The sequence below is a fragment of the Taudactylus pleione genome, unplaced genomic scaffold (assembly GCF_031769625.1).
Source record: "Taudactylus pleione unplaced genomic scaffold, aTauple2 ptg000609l, whole genome shotgun sequence".
NCBI lineage: Eukaryota > Metazoa > Chordata > Amphibia > Anura > Myobatrachidae > Taudactylus > Taudactylus pleione.
The window spans coordinates 4,109,651-4,129,567 of record NW_028285011.1 but is presented as its reverse complement, the minus strand read 5'-3'; the positions used below and the strand labels follow the sequence as shown (position 1 = coordinate 4,129,567).

The window sequence follows — 19,917 nt, the reverse complement described above, 5'->3', positions numbered from 1 at the left end:
TACTATGGCTCCATCTCATGAGTAAATAAGCACAGAAAGAAATTCACAATCCGTTTTGTGTATTTTTTTGTTTCCAGGTTATATTAACTGCAGGTTATTATGCAGTGTTTCGAGTGACATTAATAGCAAAAAATCTTGAAGGATTCTACGATGGAGGTATCCAAATAACCACAGATTTTGAGGTATGTTCAGAATGTTCCCTTGTAGCATATTTGTGAATATATCATTCTCTCTCCAAGCACAGTGTACTTGTAATATTTTGCACTCACTATTTGGACAAAGTGGACTAAAAGGTCCCTGTTTCTGTGAAATGTACACTGTATTATAATTGTGTGACGGCCCCATAGCAATTATTATTGGAGGTCTATAAGCTGCTGCTCATAGCAAGTATTACTGGAGGTTTAGAAGATGCAGACCTCATCTGGAGGCCCAAACACCAAATCTTGGATTTTAAATGTCTTCGGTCTACCTGCTGACTCCCAGTTGATTTGTTTTACAATAAATATTCTTTCGAATTATTTTCCTAAAGATTATTTAATGTCTAGCATATATTCTAACTAATGATAGTGCACTGATATGCGTTATATGGCATTACAAGCATTGGTAATTCACTTGCGGTTTCTTTTTCTGTATAGATATTGACAATCCCTGTGAAGGCAGTGATTGCTGTGGGTTCATTGACCTGCTCGCCGAAGTACATTACTCTTCCGCCTTCCTTTCCGGTAAGAAGATTTCTAGGAATCCTTTGCTGCTGTTTGATGGGGTCTTCTTTGCTCATCTGTCTCAGCTTTCAAATAGATGAGCAATTGAAAATAAATATTACACTGGCGGAGTTGCGCTAATTGGACTTGTAATTACAAATACTTAACGTGGCAGAAATTAATTCAAGACACCAAATAAATCTAACATATATTTAATAAACACACAATAAGCATGTCAATAGTGGTATACAAATGACATATAACAATCACCTTAATATTGTAAAAGTCTATACGGACTATCATGCATTACCATGGAACTTCTTAGTTCCTAATAAAAACCTGCATAACTGGCAAGTTTACTAAAGGAAGCAAAAAACATAAAAAATATATATATAAAAATTGTATATTTCATATATAATGTGACCAATCTTGATCTGACAGTTCTCACCCGATCAAAGTCCACATGTGAGAGTCCTAATATCCCCTTGATTCTACCTCCGGGTTTTAAACAAGGGGTAACGCTAAAATGATTTCCAAAGATGTAAACAGTATAATGTTATTTAGGAAACATGGACTTCACGCTAATTTGAAGCGTACGTATAATCCACCTGTATATCCTGAAGAGGTGTAGCGGTTATTGGAATCTCCTACCGCCTGGCCAATGGACAAGGTTATCCTCTGACGGGGAAATCCTGAGGCTGTAATATAGTCAACACATGACCGCCTGATTTTCTCTCACCGTCCTGAATCCAGCCAGCGGGCACCGTCACCGCAATATATATAGCGCTTATGGCTCTCCGTGGAAATAAGCGGGTGTCCAGGGTCAGCAAAACAACTGTGTCACTTGATGAAAATAAAAAAAAAAAGGATTTTCATCAAGTGACAAAGTCGTTTTGCTGACCCTGGACACCCACTTATTTCCTATGGGTATGAGAAACATCATCTGACATCATGTTGCCAGCTTTCCAGCATGTTTCCTGTGAATGGTCACATGAGATTAGCATCACAGAAATGTCTGCCAACAGCTTCTAATTTAAATAAAGCCAAAGGCATAAAGTAGGTAACGTGTAATTTCTAATATAATTGGTGTCACAGGCCAATAGTACTTACTGCCGAGTCAGTCTCATCCTTGTTAATTGGTCATCGGGAGATGTCAGTCCCACTGTCTGACCTATGTTGTGGTGCAATTTAATAACCAGCAGGCACAGTACTGTCTTTTGGCACGAAGTACAATAAGTCCTAGTTTCAGTAATATCTATATTCCAACTGTGAAGAAATGTATGTAATGTGTTTCTGCATTTCTGGGCAATTTTTTGATTTAATAAACTTTTCACCAGTAAAAAAAAAAAAAAAAAAACACTACTTTTGACATTTGCAATACTCCTATCTCATTAAATTGACATTATACCCAAATCCACCTGTCTGAGGAAGCCTCCTAATAAGATCACACTTGTAAGGTACCTGTGCGGAGTTTGTATGTTCTCCCTGTGCTTGCGTGGGTTTCCTCCGGGTACTCCGGTTTCGTCCCACACTCCAAAAATATATACTGGTAGGTTAATTGGCTCCCATCACAAATTAATCCCAGTGTGTATGTGTGAGCATGTGGTAGGGAATATAGATTGTAAGCTCCACTGGGGCAGGGACTGATGTGGATGGCCAAATATTCTCTGCAAAGCGCTGCGGAATATGTGTGCGCTATATAAATAACTGGTAATAAATAAGGTACTAAATGCTGCATTGTGATTTGTGCATGAGATGTAATTTCATTAGCACTGGAAGCTATGTTGACCTCCAGCAGTCAGGTGTTGTAAAGGCATGTGTACTTGGAAAGACTCGTTTACCTCACTGACTTTATAAACGCTGCCACGTTGGGGGAAGCTACTTAAGTTAAAGACTAACTGACATACAAACAGCTGGTGCTGTCTGTTAAATGTACTTGGTTTTTCTTTATGAAATGTGTGAAAATGCATTCTTGTCATAGGAATATAAGAACTAGCCAATCTTGTTGTATGATGATTTACCTATACATTCTGTTTTCTGTTTTGCTGTAGGGAAAACTAGTTCATCAGAGTTTAAATATTATGAGTTCCTTCTCACAGAAGGTGAAAATACAGCAAATACGCTCCTTATCGGAGGACATGAGATTTTTTTATAAGCGATTACGGAGCAATAAAGAGGAAATAGAGCCTGGGAAAAAATCTAAGGTATAACCACAGTAGTAGTCACTGTCTGAGGTTCTATCATTTTAAATAACTTGCATAAAGTTCTGCCACTGTATGGAAGTAGTATATGGCTGTTGCTTGGTGTGTGAGAATATATATGCTTTAATGTCCTTTGCGTCTGAGTTCGGCCAATCTCCTTTTTCCAATGAGCCCCCCTACAAGTAGTGCTTTAGTGGAAGTATTCTCCTGGTGCCCCAGCTGTGCCCTAAGTAGATATGGCAGTAATAGGCCTTGCTAAAGGATAGACAGTAGGTGCATCCTATCTAGTAAGCTGCCACATTACACACCTCCCATTCATTGCACAATGCTATAGACTCTGCTAAAGTCTCCTGGAAATTGTATTTGCGGGAGGGGGAACAATACAGAGAATATTTTTTTGCCACAAAACACTACGCAGCATCATTGTAATCTCCTATTTCAATTGAAATATGGGCTAGTTCTATTTGAAGGTGTGCATGCATACTCTATAATGAGATCACATGACACAGTAGTGGTGCCCATTACTCTTTGACCAAAGATAGGACCATGTAGAAGTGAAGGGGCAGTCTGACCGTTGGCTATAGAAGGCCGAAGTACTCATTTGCTATGGCACATTTAATTATGTAGTATTGGTCAAATAATATTTGACTCTCCATCTTCAATGGTGTTACAAGTGCCAGCATCTTCTGCTAGTTAGGTCATACCTGAAGATGCAAGCTGCAAGAGACAGCGGACTGACTTATAACACTTTTTATAATTCCTTTTCTTTGCAGATAGCAAATATCTACTTTGATGCTGCTTTACATTGTGGAGACCACTGTTATGTTGGACTTCCCTTTATATCTAAAAGTAAGTATTTGTGGTGATAAGAATTGTTACATCTTTTTTGCTTCTTTTTGTGAAGCAAAATGAGGGCTGTGGGGTTGTGCAGTAGTATATTGGACAAGCACATTTTTAGTTTGGTCACACTCTTACTTTCAAAGACATCTGATCACGTACTATATATTTAAAATGCACTTGAGAAATGTGTATTTTAGACCTAATTAGGGTCAGGGGATCCTCAGTTTGTCTTATGCTTGACATACACTTATCAGATATCTGTCCAATCTGGCTAGTTGGAATGAAAACTTGGTAATGTATGGGAGCTAATGACAGTCATCCATATGGTTTTAAACACTGGAAAACTGACAAAAAAAATTGTTCAAATTGGTTAAATTAGTGAGTTTTAACCATTTGTCTGAACGACCATTTTTGTCTGTTTTCCAGTGTTTGTGAGCAAATGGTCGACTGCCATTAGCTCCCATACATTACCAGGTTTTCATTCCAAGCAGCCAGATATCTGACAGATAATTGTATAGTGTATGCCCAGCATTAGTGTGTAGGAATGGATGCAAGCAGTAGGTTTTTAAAGTATTGTTTTATTCCCAGATGAGCTGAAGACTCAACACCATTTAGCAATGCAGGAGGATGTTTGGGACTCAGACTGGGATTATTATGATAATCTTTACAAGAAGTGGTCTGAAATCTCTAATTCTAATATGTAAGTATATGTGCAAATCTTTCTTCAATTTATGATAAAATACTAACTGTTTTGCATTGCTGTCTCACAGGACTGGGGTTATGGGTTCAGTATTAGCCATAGCACCATGTGTGGGGTTTGTGTTCCCCATGTTTGTGTGGGTTCCTCCCACTATCCAAAAAAAATCTGCTTCTGACAAAATGGACATGTGTGAAAGAAAATGTAGGTTACAAGCACCAATTGGGCAGGTACTAGTGTGAGTGATTCAGTAATCTACAGAAAGTGCTGCATAATATGATGCCGCTACGTAACATTAATAATTTCCTGAAAGCAACGCACGCTCTTATTTTGTCCCTTTAGGCCTGAAGCTGTGTTTGAGGTTGACACTGATCTGCAGAAAAATGTCCTTGCAGAGGCTAAGGCTGAGCTTGTTTGGCCATCTATTGTCAGCTCATCCCGTCATGTACACTTCCCCTTAACGAATACCAACAGTTCATCGGTAAGTACAGCAGCTGCTGCATTTTATGCTGCTTTACTTTGACAAAAGACTATATGTGTACATTGCCTATTCATCTCTGTATATTTAGTTATGGTCATTGATGCACATAAAATAGGTCTCGAGCAGTAGCTTGAAGTGTCTGCTCCAGGCAGAACTTGTTTGTTTGAAAGTAGCATGAAAAGTTATTTTGTACCAACATTACAGAAACATTGCAACTGCAATAAACAAGTCCTCAAACACTAGAAAAGTAACCACTGAATGATATTTCTACTTCAGGGTCCATAGGGTATCCACAGGATACCTTGGGGTATAGGTGTGACGTCAGTCGCAGGGCACCAAAGAGTTAAGCTTTCAGCCTCCCAGGATGCACTAGGTCCCCCTCCTATACCCCGCCCCCGGGCCAAGGCACCTCAGTTTAGTTTGGTGCCCGGCCGGAGTCGGGTGCACCTGTTGGAGTGGGGGCTAGAAGAGCCCCTGAAGCTTATTCTTCATGCAGTCCTGACGTCCATGCTGTCTTCCCTACACCCCGCCGGTACCAGAACGCCGGTACTGATCCGGGGATGCTGGTGGGCGTCTGGGGTCACAGCTAGCGGTGACCCCAGATGCTCCGGACCATGGCCGGATTCAAGGGGGACAGAGGTAAGCAGCGGGGTCCCGCGGTGGGTCCCCGCTGATCACATGGTCCTAAGTCCCCAGGCAGGGGGCTCCCTGGGGACTGGCTGCAGCGTGGAGCCAGGCGACCAACCTGCGCTTCCACTACCCCCTGGGACAGCGGACCGCAGCAGAGCGGTAGCGCTGCGGCGTCCCAGGGGTTAAATGCATGCCAGGGGAGCGCGCCTTCCCTGTCTCACAGCCGGCGCCTCCCCCGCTGCACACAGCCCTCTCTGCATGCTGCCGACTGGTCCTGTGGCAGCGCTCCTCCCCCAGGCCAGCCTCCTCTCTGCTCCTCGGCGGCCATCTTCTCCAGAACGCATGGTGAACGCTGCTGGAAGCGCTGGACGGAAGCATCGTGGTCTGGGTCCCCCCGCATACCTCTCCTCCGCTGTGGTCAGGTCTGTGTATGCAGCGCTGTGTCCTACCAGGCCCTGTGTCTGTGTAGTTGAGTGATCAGCGCTGTTAGTGCAGGAATTGTTATTTCTCTGCATTGTATGTGACTGTGCTAGCGCTGCTGCCTGTAATCTTTTCTTCTCTAAACTGTCAGCTTTATTACTGTCCCTGTTCTTTCTGCTAAAGCCCTTGCGGTGCGGTGCTGCAGGGTGGTCTCTCGCCTATTTAATACTTAATTGGTGAGAGAGGTCACATACGTGGTGCCATCATGTCTGAAAGTGATTTTCCCCTCCGGCTACAGTGTACCACGTGCAAAGTACCGTTAGCGGAGGGGGAGGGTAGCGCGGAGGGCCTTTGCCGGCAGTGTTTGTCCATGGCGCGGCCTATTACGGTTACAGCACCGGTACAGGAGCCGCCCTGGGCTTGTTTCGCTCAGGCGTTAACAGCTTTAGTGGGCCAGTTAGCTCCGCAGCCCGCGTTTACTCCGATGGGTTTGTCCCAGCAGTCTGTGGTGTCGTCACCCATGCAGGGGTTCCCACGACAATTGGTGGTACCCCACAGTCTCCCTATTTCCCCGCTCCCGGGTTCTCAGGAGCCAGCGTGGGTTAACTCCCTGACGAGTTCTGTACAGCACTTGTCGGATGTGTTGCAAGGGGAGTCTGTGATGCGGTCTCATAAAAGGCCGGTGGCGTCTCTGTCCGCTCCTTATGAGGATGACGAAGGGACGTCTGATGATGGGGAGATTCTAGATCCTTACGATCAGGAACCTCTCCATACTAAGGACGCTGATGCTAAGTCCAAAGTATATATTCCTGGACTTATTCGGGCGGTCCGCACAGCCTTGGTGATTGAGGACGAAGTTCCCCCAGCGGCTAAATCTAAGTATGCCTTTTTCAAAGATGTGAAGGGCGATGCCACAGTCTTTCCTCTTTCGGGTCAGTTGGTGGACCATTTAGAGGAGGCGTGGAAACAACCTGGCAAAAGATACCAGCCGCAGAGATGCCTGGCGGTGGCTTATCCGTTCGCGGATAATTATTTTGCTAAGTGGGAATCCCCTCCACAGGTGGATTCTCACGTGACCCGTCTTGTCCGTAGTGCCACATTGCCGATGCCATCCATGTCCTCCCTTAAGGATGCTACGGACCGCAAGGTAGAAATCTGCCTGAAGTCCGCTTATTCCCTTGCAGGGGGGGCAGCACGGCCGGCTATGGCCATTTGCTGGGTTGCCAGAGCGATGGAGCGCTGGGCGGATTCATTAGAGGCTTCTTTTGAATCCGACTGTCCGGCCGATCAGGCGGAGTTGATTGGCAATCTCCGTGATTCGGCCACCTACATCAACGAGGCGGCTCTAGACATTAGTATTCTGGTGTCTAGAATTTCTTCAGCAGCGGTAGCTGCTCGTCGCACCTTGTGGCTGCGATCCTGGAAGGCGGACGCAGATTCCAAGAAAGGTCTGGAAGCGTTGCCGTTTACCGGAGAAGTTCTCTTCGGTCCGGATCTGGATAAGATTGTGGCCACGCTGGCGGCAGCCAAATCTGCCTGTCTCCCGTCGGCCGCTGCTCCTTCTGGTTCGGGACCATCGTCCTTTCGGTCATCTAGGGCCCAGGGCAGGCCCAAACCACAGTCGTTTCCTCGACAGGCTGGCCCTAAGAAATCGGTCAAGCCCCGGAAGCAGGCATGGAGTACCAGACGTCCGGCCCCCAAGCCAGATGACAAGCCTGCGGCCTGACGGTCCGGGCCTCCCTTTGGGGGATCCCAGGGTGGGAGGCCGCCTGCTACAGTTCGCCCAGTGTTGGTCGACCACTACGACAGACACTTGGGTTCTGGAGGTGGTTTCCCACGGATACGCCCTCTCCTTCCGGCACAGACCCCCGGCTCGCTTCTTCACCACGGGTCTCCCATCAGACCGGAACAAGGCTACGGAGCTGCGGAAGGTATTGCACACTATGCTCCAGGCTGGAGTTATAGTGGCGGTTCCATTCTCCCAGAGGGGCCAGGGTTTCTATTCAAATCTATTTTTGGTACAGAAACCCAATGGGTCATATCGTCCGATTCTCAACCTCAAAGCACTCAACAAGTCTTTGCGGGTCCCGAAGTTTCGGATGGAGACCCTACGGTCCATCATTCTGGCGCTGGAACCTGGGGACTACTTGGTGTCATTGGACATACAGGACGCTTACCTGCATGTCCCTATTCTTTGGCGCCATCAACAGTTCCTCAGGTTTGCAATCAGCAGCGACCACTTCCAGTTTCGGGCGTTACCTTTTGGCCTGGCAACAGCACCACGTGTTTTCACCAAGGTGATGGCGGTCATGGCGGCTTCTCTGCGGCTGCAGGGAGTCTGCATGTTGCCGTATTTGGACGACCTGTTATTGGTGGCAGGATCTCCAGAGCTCCTGTTACGCCACTTGGACCTGACCATTGCACTGCTGCAACGGCACGGCTGGCTAATCAACTGGCAGAAGTCCACTCTAATCCCGTCTCGGAGGATTCTGCATCTTGGAGCCTTATTGGACTCGGGACAGCAAAGGATCTTCGTGACGGAGGACAAGATCTCTGCTTTACAGTCAAGGGTGCGCAGTTGTCTGCACAGCCGCCGGGTGTCCTTACACTCGGCGATGAGGTTACTGGGCTCCATGGTGTCGGTGTTCGACATGGTGGAATACGCCCAGTTTCACTCCAGACCTCTGCAGCACCTGATCCTGTCCAAGTGGAACGGGCTGACTCAGTCTCTGAAGTCCCAGACGATTGTGCTCACCCAGGAGGTTCGCCTGTCCCTTACGTGGTGGTTACAGACGACCCACCTCAACAAGGGACGTCCGTTCTGGGTTCCAAATTGGGTCCTGTTGACAACGGACGCCAGTCTTCGGGGCTGGGGAGCAGTTTCGGGTCCACACTTGTTCCAGGGCAGGTGGACGCCGACAGAAGCGGAGCTTCCAATAAATATCTTGGAACTCTGTGCGGTCTTCAATGCTCTCCAGCAGGCACAGCGGTTTCTCCAGGGTCGCCTGGTGCAGGTCCAGTCGGACAACGCTACCACCGTGGCCTACATAAACAGGCAAGGAGGAACTCGCAGTCGGGCGGCTCTCGTAGAGGTCTCTCGGATCCTGGTTTGGGCGGAGCGCAATCTTCCGGCCATATCAGCGGTCTTCATCCCGGGAGTGCTCAATTGGGAGGCGGACTTTCTAAGTCGCCAGGACGTTCATCCGGGGGAATGGTCCCTGCACCCGGACGTTTTTCAACTACTGGTGGACAGGTGGGGTCTTCCTGAAATCGACCTCATGGCGTCCCGGCACAACAACAAGTTGCCGGTGTACGGGTCTCGCACAAGAGACGAAGGGGCGTCTCTGGTGGATGCTCTGTCCGTCCGGTGGACGTTCCGGTTCGCATACCTGTTCCCTCCGGTCTCCCTTCCACGGGTAATCCGGAAATTCAAACAGGAAGGAGGGACGCTCCTGTTGATAGCTCCCGCGTGGCCCAGACGGCACTGGTTCTCAGACCTTCAGGGTCTGTCCGTGGACATTCCTCTGCGGTTGCCGCTACGACCGGACCTTCTGTCTCAGGGTCCTTGCCTTCACCCGGACCTGACTCGGCTGTCTTTGACGGCGTGGCTGTTGAGACGGCCATGCTGAGGTCCCGGGGGTTTTCCAGCTCTGTGGTGCGTACCATGTTACGAGCTCGGAAACCGTCTTCCGCGAGGATATACCATCGCGTGTGGCATACGTTCTTCCAGTGGTGTCGACCGAGAGGTTATGCACCGCGGGAGTTTCGTCTGTCTCGGATTCTCGCCTTCCTGCAAGCGGGACTAGATCATGGGCTTCGCCTTGCTTCTTTGAAGGTACAGGTTTCGGCCCTATCGGTCTGGTTTCACCGTAGGATTGCTACAATCCCGGATGTGCGCACCTTTATGCAGGGTGTTCTCCGCATTCAGCCGCCCTTTGTTCCACCTGTGGCGCCTTGGGATTTGGCTGTGGTCCTGAGGGCTCTCCAAGGACCGCCGTTTGAACCACTGGGCTCAGTGGATCTTAAATGGCTAACAGCTAAGACTGTTTTCCTTCTGGCCATTGCTTCGGCCAGACGTGTTTCTGAGTTAGGGGCTCTTTCTTGTAGACCCCCTTTCTTGGTTTTTTATGGGAACAGGGCAGTGCTCCTCACTCGGCCCGAGTTTCTTCCCAAAGTTGTTTCCCAGTTTCATATTAACGAGGAAATAGTTGTTCCGGCCTTTAACTCACCGGGTCTTTCCGTGGGTGAGGCCTCTTTGGATGTTGTGCGGGCCTTAAGGACTTATGTTGACCGCACTTCTTCGTTTAGGAAGTCGGACGCTTTGTTTGTCCTCTTTGGCTTCCGTAAAAAGGGTTGGCCTGCTTCAAAGCAAACTTTGGCAGCCTGGATCCGTATGGCTATTTCTGAAGCTTATCTTCATGAAGGCCTACCGGTCCCTCCTTCTCTGAAGGCTCATTCCACTAGGTCTGTGGGTCCTTCGTGGGCAGCTCGACGTGGTGCCTCGGCAGTTCAGATCTGCAAGGCTGCTACGTGGTCTTCTGTCCATACCTTCGTGAGGTATTACAGGTTTGACACCTTCGCCTCTCAGGATGCTTCCTTCGGGCGGCGGATTCTCCTTTCTGCACAGGAGCGTCCCCACCCTTAAAGGATACTGCTTTGGGACATCCCCAAGGTATCCTGTGGATACCCTATGGACCCTGAAGTAGAAAATATGAGATATGGTAAGAACTTACCCTTGTTATCTCTATTTCTACGAAGTCCATAGGGTTCCACAGGACTCCCGCCCTGTCGCACCTGTGCTGCAGATGGGCTTTGCTCTGGTCACCGGTTTTCCGTCTCCCTCTGGTGAGAATGTGATTCTTGTATGTGTCCAGATCTTTGTTCTCTCTCTTCCTTCTCCTCCTCCGGCCTATGGCTTGGTAACTAACTGAGGTGCCTTGGCCCGGGGGCGGGGTATAGGAGGGGGACCTAGTGCATCCTGGGAGGCTGAAAGCTTAACTCTTTGGTGCCCTGCGACTGACGTCACACCTATACCCCAAGGTATCCTGTGGAACCCTATGGACTTCGTAGAAATAGAGATAACAAGGGTAAGTTCTTACCATATCTCATATTTTTGCAACAGGACAAGGAAATTGCACTAGAAAATCCTTCCGATGTTCCTGTTTATGTCCAGTTTCTGCCTCTGGCTCTCTATTCTAACAGTTCTCTGGTGCTAGACAGAATAATAAAAAGGTGAGCGTATTGCCATTTCATTCTATTATTTTGAAAGGTGTTGTGTGTATTAAGGCTTTGCTCATGATAGATGGTACATCCCAGGGCTTTATTCAGGTAGTGGCCTCTCCATCCACTTGACCTGTAGCCAATTAACAGAGTTGTTCATATTATTTGGATAAAACTGAAAGATTCAATAAATAGATTTTCAAAAGCAAAAAGTGAAGACTGACCATATGAGCTGCCAATATACTTAAGATCTTTTTGATTAAATGCTGTTACATCAGAGATCAACATTGGTTACAACTTTATAACTTAAAATGACAGGTGCTAAGTTTATTTTCATGTAAATTGGCTCATGAGCCTACTTGTATGGTATGTATACCCTTGCATAGTATCGCCTGGTGGTTAACTTTGTTGGAATAAAGTCTGAAACATAAAACATGTGACAACAGGTAAAATCTGTTGATCCTCCTTAGTGATAAGTGTCTTTGCCATTGGTAAAGTAAATCTCACATTTGGATGCATTCAGAATGTATTGTATGATTTTGTATTTCTCTAATTGCGTGCATTTTTAAGCTGACATCCTTACATTCATCATACAACTAAACAGCCAGACTATTCATTTACAGCTTAAACACACAAGCCCGGTGCGTTAAGTAAGATCTAATCAGAATGCTGTCTTTGCATAGTCAAAAGCATGAGTTTTAGTAGCAATATTCGTGGCACTAATATGTGTTTTATTAAACCAAAGTGCACTGTGCTAACGCAAATCTTTACCGTTCTCTGTGGTTATGCACTATTGCTGTGTGTGTATGACCTCTAGTCCTGTTACTTCTGCAAGGTGTGCCTGAGTGGTGAAACTGCTGAAAGTGAGTATTCCTGTAAGTGAGAGAAAGTATAAATAAAAATGAAAACGGAAGTGGCTGAGTAACAGACGCAGCTATTTGTTAGCTGTATGTAAATGATGTCTGCAGTTACTTCCTCAATTACTTTTCTATTTGACTTTTTTCTCTAGATTCAATATTAGTAAGTCGCTAAATATAGACCTGAAGACACTTGAATTTAAAGTATTCAGAAATAATGTAAGTACACAAAGTATTGTTGTGGGCATAAATGTATGTGCTGCACCTGCTTTTGCCATCTTATAAATACATTTATCCACACTTTTATGTGCTGTCAGTGTAACATAGGGATGATATGTACTGGTGGGTAAATAAACTGCTTGAGACTACCATTTTGCAGTTTGAGATTTGGTTAGTCCTGCCAGATGAGACTTTATTTCCCATGTATTTCGCTACCTTAAGTGTAGTTGTAGAACTAGAGTTTTAGAAGCTAGGTACTGTTTGTGACTTGTACATATTGCAGCATTTTAATGGTTTTGTCAAGTGTAAAGACCTCCATTCCTTTAAGACACAGGTTCTTAAACTCAGTTCTCAGGATCACAAACAGTGCATGTTTTCTAGGTCTCCTCACAGAATCACTAGTGAAATAATTAGCTCCACCTATGGATCTTTCAAAATGTGTCATCCAGTAATGACTTCACCTGTGTGCCTGCCAGGTGACCTGGAAAACGTGAGCTGTTTAGGGTCCTGAGGTCTAAGTTTGAGAACCACATTAGTAAATCCTGCTGTTAGAACAGACCAATTATTTTATTTTGGAAATGTGTACTTTTTGGGAGAGATCGTAGATACACAATGCTAGCTATATATGTGTGGTTACTCGGCTTGTATTTGCTCTATATAAGGCAAGTGCTTATGAAGTATGTAAGCTAGAGGAAGGACACTGCCCAGGAGTGTGGGTAGAACAATATGCAGGACGATTCAAAGCTTTGCGTTTCTATACTTTCTCCCATAAAATAAGATGCATTTCCTCAGAAATTACATGTTCTATTTAATATTAGACCCGTCTGTTATCTCTTTATGAAGTGTTTTCTGGGAGCATATAGTCACCTTTAGTGTTACGGTCACTTATGACTATTTTATAGATTATTTTATGAATTGGATAAGCTGGTAAATAAGTTAGGCTTATGAGAGTGTAAAATGTACAGGACCTTGGAGAAAAGACACAAAATGTAGACTCTGTTCAATATTTTATCTTTACATAGGTTCATCCTATACAGAGTAATCAAGCATTTATGGAGGGCTCATCCCGGCAGTCTGTTCTCAACATTATACTAAAGCCTGGAGAGAAAAAGAGTGTGACAGTCAGATTTACGCCATTGCTAAACAAAACCATATCCTCATTACTCATAGTCAGGTGAGTGTTAACAGGAAGATTAAAGTAAAACACTATGGGCCGTATTCAATTAAAGGCGATTCCGGCATGCGCACTCCTGTTTTTTTACCAAAAAACAGGTGAAAACGGGTTGGTGTGATAATTTATTCTCTGGAACAGGCTAAAATGTCAGGACATTTAGGAAAAGAGGTCTGTACCCCCCCAAAAAAGCTAACATCCATAGGAAAATAATTTACAAGTGTTAGTGGCTGTAATTTAAAGTATTTAGGGTACTTAAATTGCGTCAGTTGGCTGTAATTAGCATATATGAAAAAATGATCGAAAGCTATTTTTTTTTCTGGGAAGTTACTGCTGCACATAAATTGGGGTGCAAGTATATTTTGGTGTTGTAAAAGCACACTTTTAAACATTGCAGTTTTTTTTTTTCTTTTACTTTTTTTTTTTTTTTTTTTAAACACCCGTCTCATCCATACAGCCCCCCGAAATACCAGGCCCAATACATTGAACCCATTTACAACTATTTTGTTTTGGGGTTTTTTTCCACCCAAAAGTTGTCAGGTAATTTTTGGCCAAATTACTGCTCAAATTACAAACAACCTTCTGGGTAATTTTATCATAAAGGGGGGGGGGTTCAAAAGGCTCTGAAAGAAATCCCCACATTTTTAGCCAAAGATAGGGATTTTGCATTTTTGTTTTCACTTGGTCTGAGATGAAAACTTTTCGCCTATTCCACACTATCCAATTATGGCGATATGCATAAATCTGCGATAATCGTCCGATATCGCTGCTAATTGAATGCGGCCCTAAATTGTTATAATGGTTTGCCAAATGTTTTAAAAAAAAATTTTCATTTATCAAATGTTATTATATTTATTTAGCACAGGTGCCGATTTGCAGCATAAATTCTGTTGTGTATTCTCTATAAACTCCTGTGCCATTTGCTCCCAGTGTAATTTACCTCTGTCCTTTCACACTGCTGTCACCTCTTGACCTGTCTAACAGCTAAAGATAGTGCTGTGTTTACCAACAATATGAAATATGCTTATACCCATTTATAGATTTTATCACTTTTTAGGATATAACACAGACCTATTTATAATAGTACTCCTTATCATAGTAACAGCTTGCATTAAAAGTTCTAGTTGGCATTTAAGTTTAGTAAAAGGTGGTAACTTTGCAGTTCTGCATCTCATGTTTGAATACTGTAGTAGTGGGAACTATGGTCCCAGAAAGTGATATCTAAAACCAGCAGAAGCAAAATGGAGACTCTTATAAAAATTTTCATTTAAGGAAGGAGGGCCCTGCTCATGAGTTTTACATTCTAAAGGAGAGAGGCTGTAGTTGGGGAGTACAAAGGGTGATACGACAAAAGGAATAGGGAAGTGTGGGAGGAGGGGAGGCATGGGGAGTTATCAACCACGTAAGCTTGGGGAGAAGTACAATAATGCCAGGGAGAACATTCATTAGTTTGGGTGCAGCGTGGGAGAAGTCCTGGAGGGAGTGAGATGTTTCATAACATTCTAAACCTAAAATTCTAACACAAAATATATCCAAAACACCCAACACTTTCTATTTATTTAGATATTCAGGGCCTTATTTCATCCAATTCAGAGTACATCTAGAAATCTTGCACATTTTAGTTGGCATGCAGAGAGAACAATGTATTTATCTTTTTTATTTTAACTCTTAACTTATGATTGATGGAACCGAATACCTGAAACCCTTAATTTAACCAAGGTGGAAAATTGCACCCCCTAGCTTGATGTACCCCTCACTCTAAATGAGGCTCTTTGTTCTTTTCCTTCAGTTCTATTAACTGGTTTATTATGTTCTATTTTGCATAACTGTGCTGATTTTTTTTTTTATTATTTAATTTTAATTTTGTTGCAATTGTGTTTTTTTTTTTTTTTTCCCAGAAACAATTTGACAGTGATCGACGTTCTCACAGTGAAAGGGCAAGGTGCAAATGAAAATATTAAGATTGGTGGAAAACCCCCTGGCCCAGGGAGCTCCTTGAGGTTTAAAATTACGGAAGCATTTCTGAAAGATTGCTCAGACAGTAAGCCATCATCTCGTGCCATGTGTGTTATCGTATACCAGTGTCCTATGACCCCTTTCCACACTGATATGTTGGAGGCACAGTAAGCAATATTAGATTCAGGTTTGATTGGTCACAGTAGTCAAGCATTCAATCATAAATAGTTCTTATCTAGCTCCTTTTTTTGTTGATGAAAAGTTTTAGATTAGGATATGTCACCCCCAAAATCAGATGAAACATTATGCACATACCCCATGTGCTAATAAACTATATAATAAGGAATGTGATGTATTCCTAAAATAAGTTTGTCTAATCAGTGGCACAAAGTCCATTTTTATCATCTAAAAAAAGAGAACCTAATTAGAATAAAGATTTGTGTGATTCTACATATCTTATTTGAAACACTTTTCATAGATGGTGAGAGGGCAGCCAGGGGGCACAAACTAGTGGCCCACCTCGTATGTAACAAGTTACAAAACTGTAGAAGTTATCAAGAGCTGTTTTTCTGGCAATCATTTGTATTACTGTGAGTGTTCATTGAAGGATTTTTATTGTGATAGGTTATTTTACTGCACTAGAATTGTGCGACTGATTATTAGGACTTTATTCTTGTGATTAGTCACAAGTTATTATGTGCAGCTGGTTCTTGTCAAGAATCATGAGTGTTTCATATTTATTTGTCTTTCTGTTATAAAGGTGTAAAAATAAAGGCAATTTTACCCTACTACATTGCATGCACCACTCTAGACGTCAGTGGCAGGATGCCTTCCCATTATTCCCAGGTGACTAGATAGCATCTCGGTTATCCTGAAAGACTTGTATGTATGAGCTGAAGACGTGGAATTCTCTTCTGTGGTGCGCTGACTCTTCACTCCAATATTGGATGAACAGAAACAGTTTATTGGAATGCATTAAAAGATAATCATCACAAGACATAAAGTTCAGCAAAATATTAGAAAGGGTGCTCTACTGAAGAGTATTCTTTCTTTTGTTCAGCTCATGCGTCAGCTTGTACGAACACTCTGTTAGAACCTCGCAACGTAAATTAAGAGTTGTCTTTAGTTTCCCAGTACCACAATGCTCGTGCGGGTGATTTTTAATTTTGTTCTCAAGTAAGAATACTGTGTATTACTGATCTATGTGCCCTCTCTCTTAACATCCAGAAAAATATACACTGAGAACGGTTTTTAAAATTTTTGGGGGCTTTTGCTGTTTGAATATTGTTTTCTTGTATTTTTACTCTTGTGTTGTGTATTGACTATTCATGTTTCTTTTTGATCAGAAGTAAAGCCAAGAGAGCCAAATTTCACACTTAGGAGGACATTCAAATTTGAGAACACAGGTCAGCTTCAAGTCACTATTAAAAGCATGGAAATCAGTGGCTACTCATGCGAAGGCTATGGATTCAAGATTGTGAATTGTCAGGAGTTTGCACTAGGTCCAAATGCCACTAAGGAAATTGTTATATTGTAAGTGTAACACTTGAAACTTAGTAAAATTTGTAGAAAGGAAAAAATCTTGCTAACCTATGATACAATATAACACCATGTCCACACTTAAGGTGCCCATCCACTAGGCGAATAAATTGAGCGATTGAACAGTAACGATATCGTTCGATAATCGTTTGCCGATTGTTTAAAACATTTCTAAAACGGCCAGCGATGCGTGCTCCCGCTGGTCGTTTAGACATCTATAATCGGGCAAACATGCTGGACAACCTGACGATAACGTCAGGTTCAGCATGTTTGCAGATGATTGATGTGCCTACACTGAACGACTGCTCATTCAGTGTAGGCACATCAGACAAACGACTGCACAATTACAATGTCGTAATCGTGCAGTCGTTTTGAGGTCTGCTAGTGGATGGGCAGCTTTACTGTGTAGGATGTGTGCATTATGCATATTGTTGGTCTATTATTGCTGCTACTGTCACTTCATATCTGTGTGCCTTGCACCAAAGTTTTTGTATAATATAATCTACACAGACTCAGTTCTTAATTTTGCATGTTGTTTTCAAGTTATGGTTAATGTTTACCATAACGTGATAATGTAATGCACAGTGCATAATTGAATAAAGTATTGCATTGTACTCTTTGATTTTTGCTATGGCTAGCCATTTTATGCACTACTATCGAAACGCTGATCACTTGTCCATCTGGCTACTTCTGATCATTAATATCACTGGACTTTGTCCCACTTCCCTTACCCAGTTCTTCTTTCCATAACCCCCTCTGCTGTATCTTGCAACAACCTTCAACAACAATGTTATTTAAAAAATATATACTGTATATAGTGCACAGCTCCTTACTGTGTACTGTAATGTTTACAGTGTTTTTTTCTTTAAAGGTTTACACCAGATTTCACCTGCTCACGAGTGATTCGTGAACTTAGGATTGTAACAACTGGAGGCTCTGAGTTTGTCTTTATTTTGAATGCATCCCTCCCATACCATATGCTGGCCACCTGTGCAGAAACTCTTCCCCGACCCAATTGGGAGCTGGCACTGTATGTCGTTATCTCAGGAATAATGAGGTACTAGAATATTAAATCTCCATTTGATTTAAAATCAGTGGTAATAGAACACTAAACTTGAACTTTGCCATATCCATTTGTCTTTCCGGTTATAGCCTTAATGAGCATTTAAATCTCCATTGGAGTCATTATAACTGTAATAACTTAAGCTGCATACACACACAATTTTGTTACCAACGATATTATGAACAATTATCTGTCAGATTTTTTAAAGTGTAATGAACGATTTTTTGAGCTTCAAACGATATTTGTAACTTCCCTTACTGAAAATCGTTCAGTTGGTCAGTCAGAATGAACTACAAACTGGAATGCGCATGAACGATAATTGTTCATCGTTATAACTCAGAAACTGAACAATCTTTTGAACGATAACTACGTCGTTATAGTTAAATCGTTAAAAAAAATTGTTACGTGTGTACGCACCTTCTGTGTTAAAGCTTATTAATGTAATTTAAGCATAAAAATGTAGCTCTGTGGTTGCCTTTCATGGTCACTAAAGGTGTTAGTTTTTTATTTTGGTGTGGGTTTCTGAGGTTAGTACATACATGATGATGGCACTAGTGTTCTACCTCGGCTCCTAATTATTATACTATTTTGTCTTCTCTAGTCTGCTGTTTCTTTTAGTTATTGGAACAGCATATTTAGAAGCTCAAGGAATATGGGAGCCGTTCAAAAGGAGGCTCTCTTTTGAGGCGTCAAATCCTCCATTTCATTTGGGGAGGCCCTTCGACCTCAGAAGGATTGTTGGCATTTCATCAGATAACAAGTAAGTCATTCTCAAGTCCTAGGGGTAGATTCAGTTGTTTTACAGTAGGCAGATTCTGCTTGCACCTCCTTAGACCTCTGCCTTCTGGAGTTAGTGCGCAGAAACTGCCGGGACCAATTAGGGTGACTTTCGCGCAAAGTTGAATGTGCCCCCTAGTGTGTTAATGATATCTTCATAAACCTGTGCTACGTTCTGCATTACTAGAATTTAATATACAACAGTTGATATATAATATCCTAAGACTATACAGCATAACATTAACTAGGATACTACAGTGGGGCATATTAACTAGGGCACTACTATGGGGCATAACATTCACTAGTGTATTGCTATGGGGCATAAAATGAACAACCGCTGCAGAGATAGGTGTCTCATAGAAGCATTGGGGCTGGGCCCCCTTGAAAATGTTGCTATGGGGCACACAATGTTCTGGCTATGTCCCTGATTGGCTCCTTAAGGGTACGTGTGGGTAAATAAAATTGCATACTCACATATAGCAAAAATAAATGTTCGCTATTGCAAGTAAGCGTCAAAATGTTCTTTATTGAATTGTTAAAAATGTTAATAATCTTTGTCCTGGAGAGTTAATACATTTTTACTGTGTTTTAAGAATTTAACAAATCATATATGCTGGTGGGTCCTGGGGGTTGATTTACTAAAGTTTATAAAACAGACAAGTGGTGGTGTTGCCCACAGCCACCAATCAGATCCTGTCTATCATTTACTACAATGCTGTGGAGAAACGTTAGCTAGAATCTGATTGGTTGCATTGGGCAACACCACCACTTTTCTGATTTGGAAGCTGTAGCAAATCTACCCCAGGAGTGAGTGTAAATCAGAATAGCACACACTAAAAACTTAACAGTACAATAAATGAAATAGCAGTAAATTAAAGAGCACACTCTTTGTAGCTTGGGAGAAAATGTGAGTGGCAGCTGACCTACGGGTCAACCAACACCCTAAAAGGGAAAAAAGCCTTTTAGTATTTTTCAGTATATAAAGTAACTAACCAACTTTTAATATGCAATAGTATATATTCTATTAGAAAGCCAACGGTACTGTCTACACTTTGGATGATAAATTACCTTATTGCCTATCCATTTTACTTGTATAGCTTTCAGATCATGGATACAACAAGACATCACAATTTTAACTTCAGTTT

General features: G+C 43.1%; 1 protein-coding gene across 3 annotated transcripts in view; it reads left to right on the top strand.

Moving 5' to 3' along the window:
* TMEM131 (transmembrane protein 131) overlaps positions 1-19,917 on the top strand; it is a 299,432-nt gene that overhangs the window by 239,487 nt on the left and 40,028 nt on the right. For all 3 annotated transcript variants that reach the window (XM_088454095.1, XM_088454094.1, XM_088454093.1), the window contains exons 18-30: positions 78-182; positions 636-722; positions 2,753-2,905; positions 3,676-3,751; positions 4,331-4,442; positions 4,782-4,920; positions 11,093-11,202; positions 12,200-12,266; positions 13,289-13,440; positions 15,336-15,478; positions 16,740-16,926; positions 17,804-17,989; positions 18,597-18,755. In XM_088454095.1, the coding sequence (XP_088310221.1) occupies positions 78-182; positions 636-722; positions 2,753-2,905; positions 3,676-3,751; positions 4,331-4,442; positions 4,782-4,920; positions 11,093-11,202; positions 12,200-12,266; positions 13,289-13,440; positions 15,336-15,478; positions 16,740-16,926; positions 17,804-17,989; positions 18,597-18,755 (1,676 nt within the window). The remainder of the gene's footprint in view (positions 1-77; positions 183-635; positions 723-2,752; positions 2,906-3,675; positions 3,752-4,330; positions 4,443-4,781; positions 4,921-11,092; positions 11,203-12,199; positions 12,267-13,288; positions 13,441-15,335; positions 15,479-16,739; positions 16,927-17,803; positions 17,990-18,596; positions 18,756-19,917) is intronic.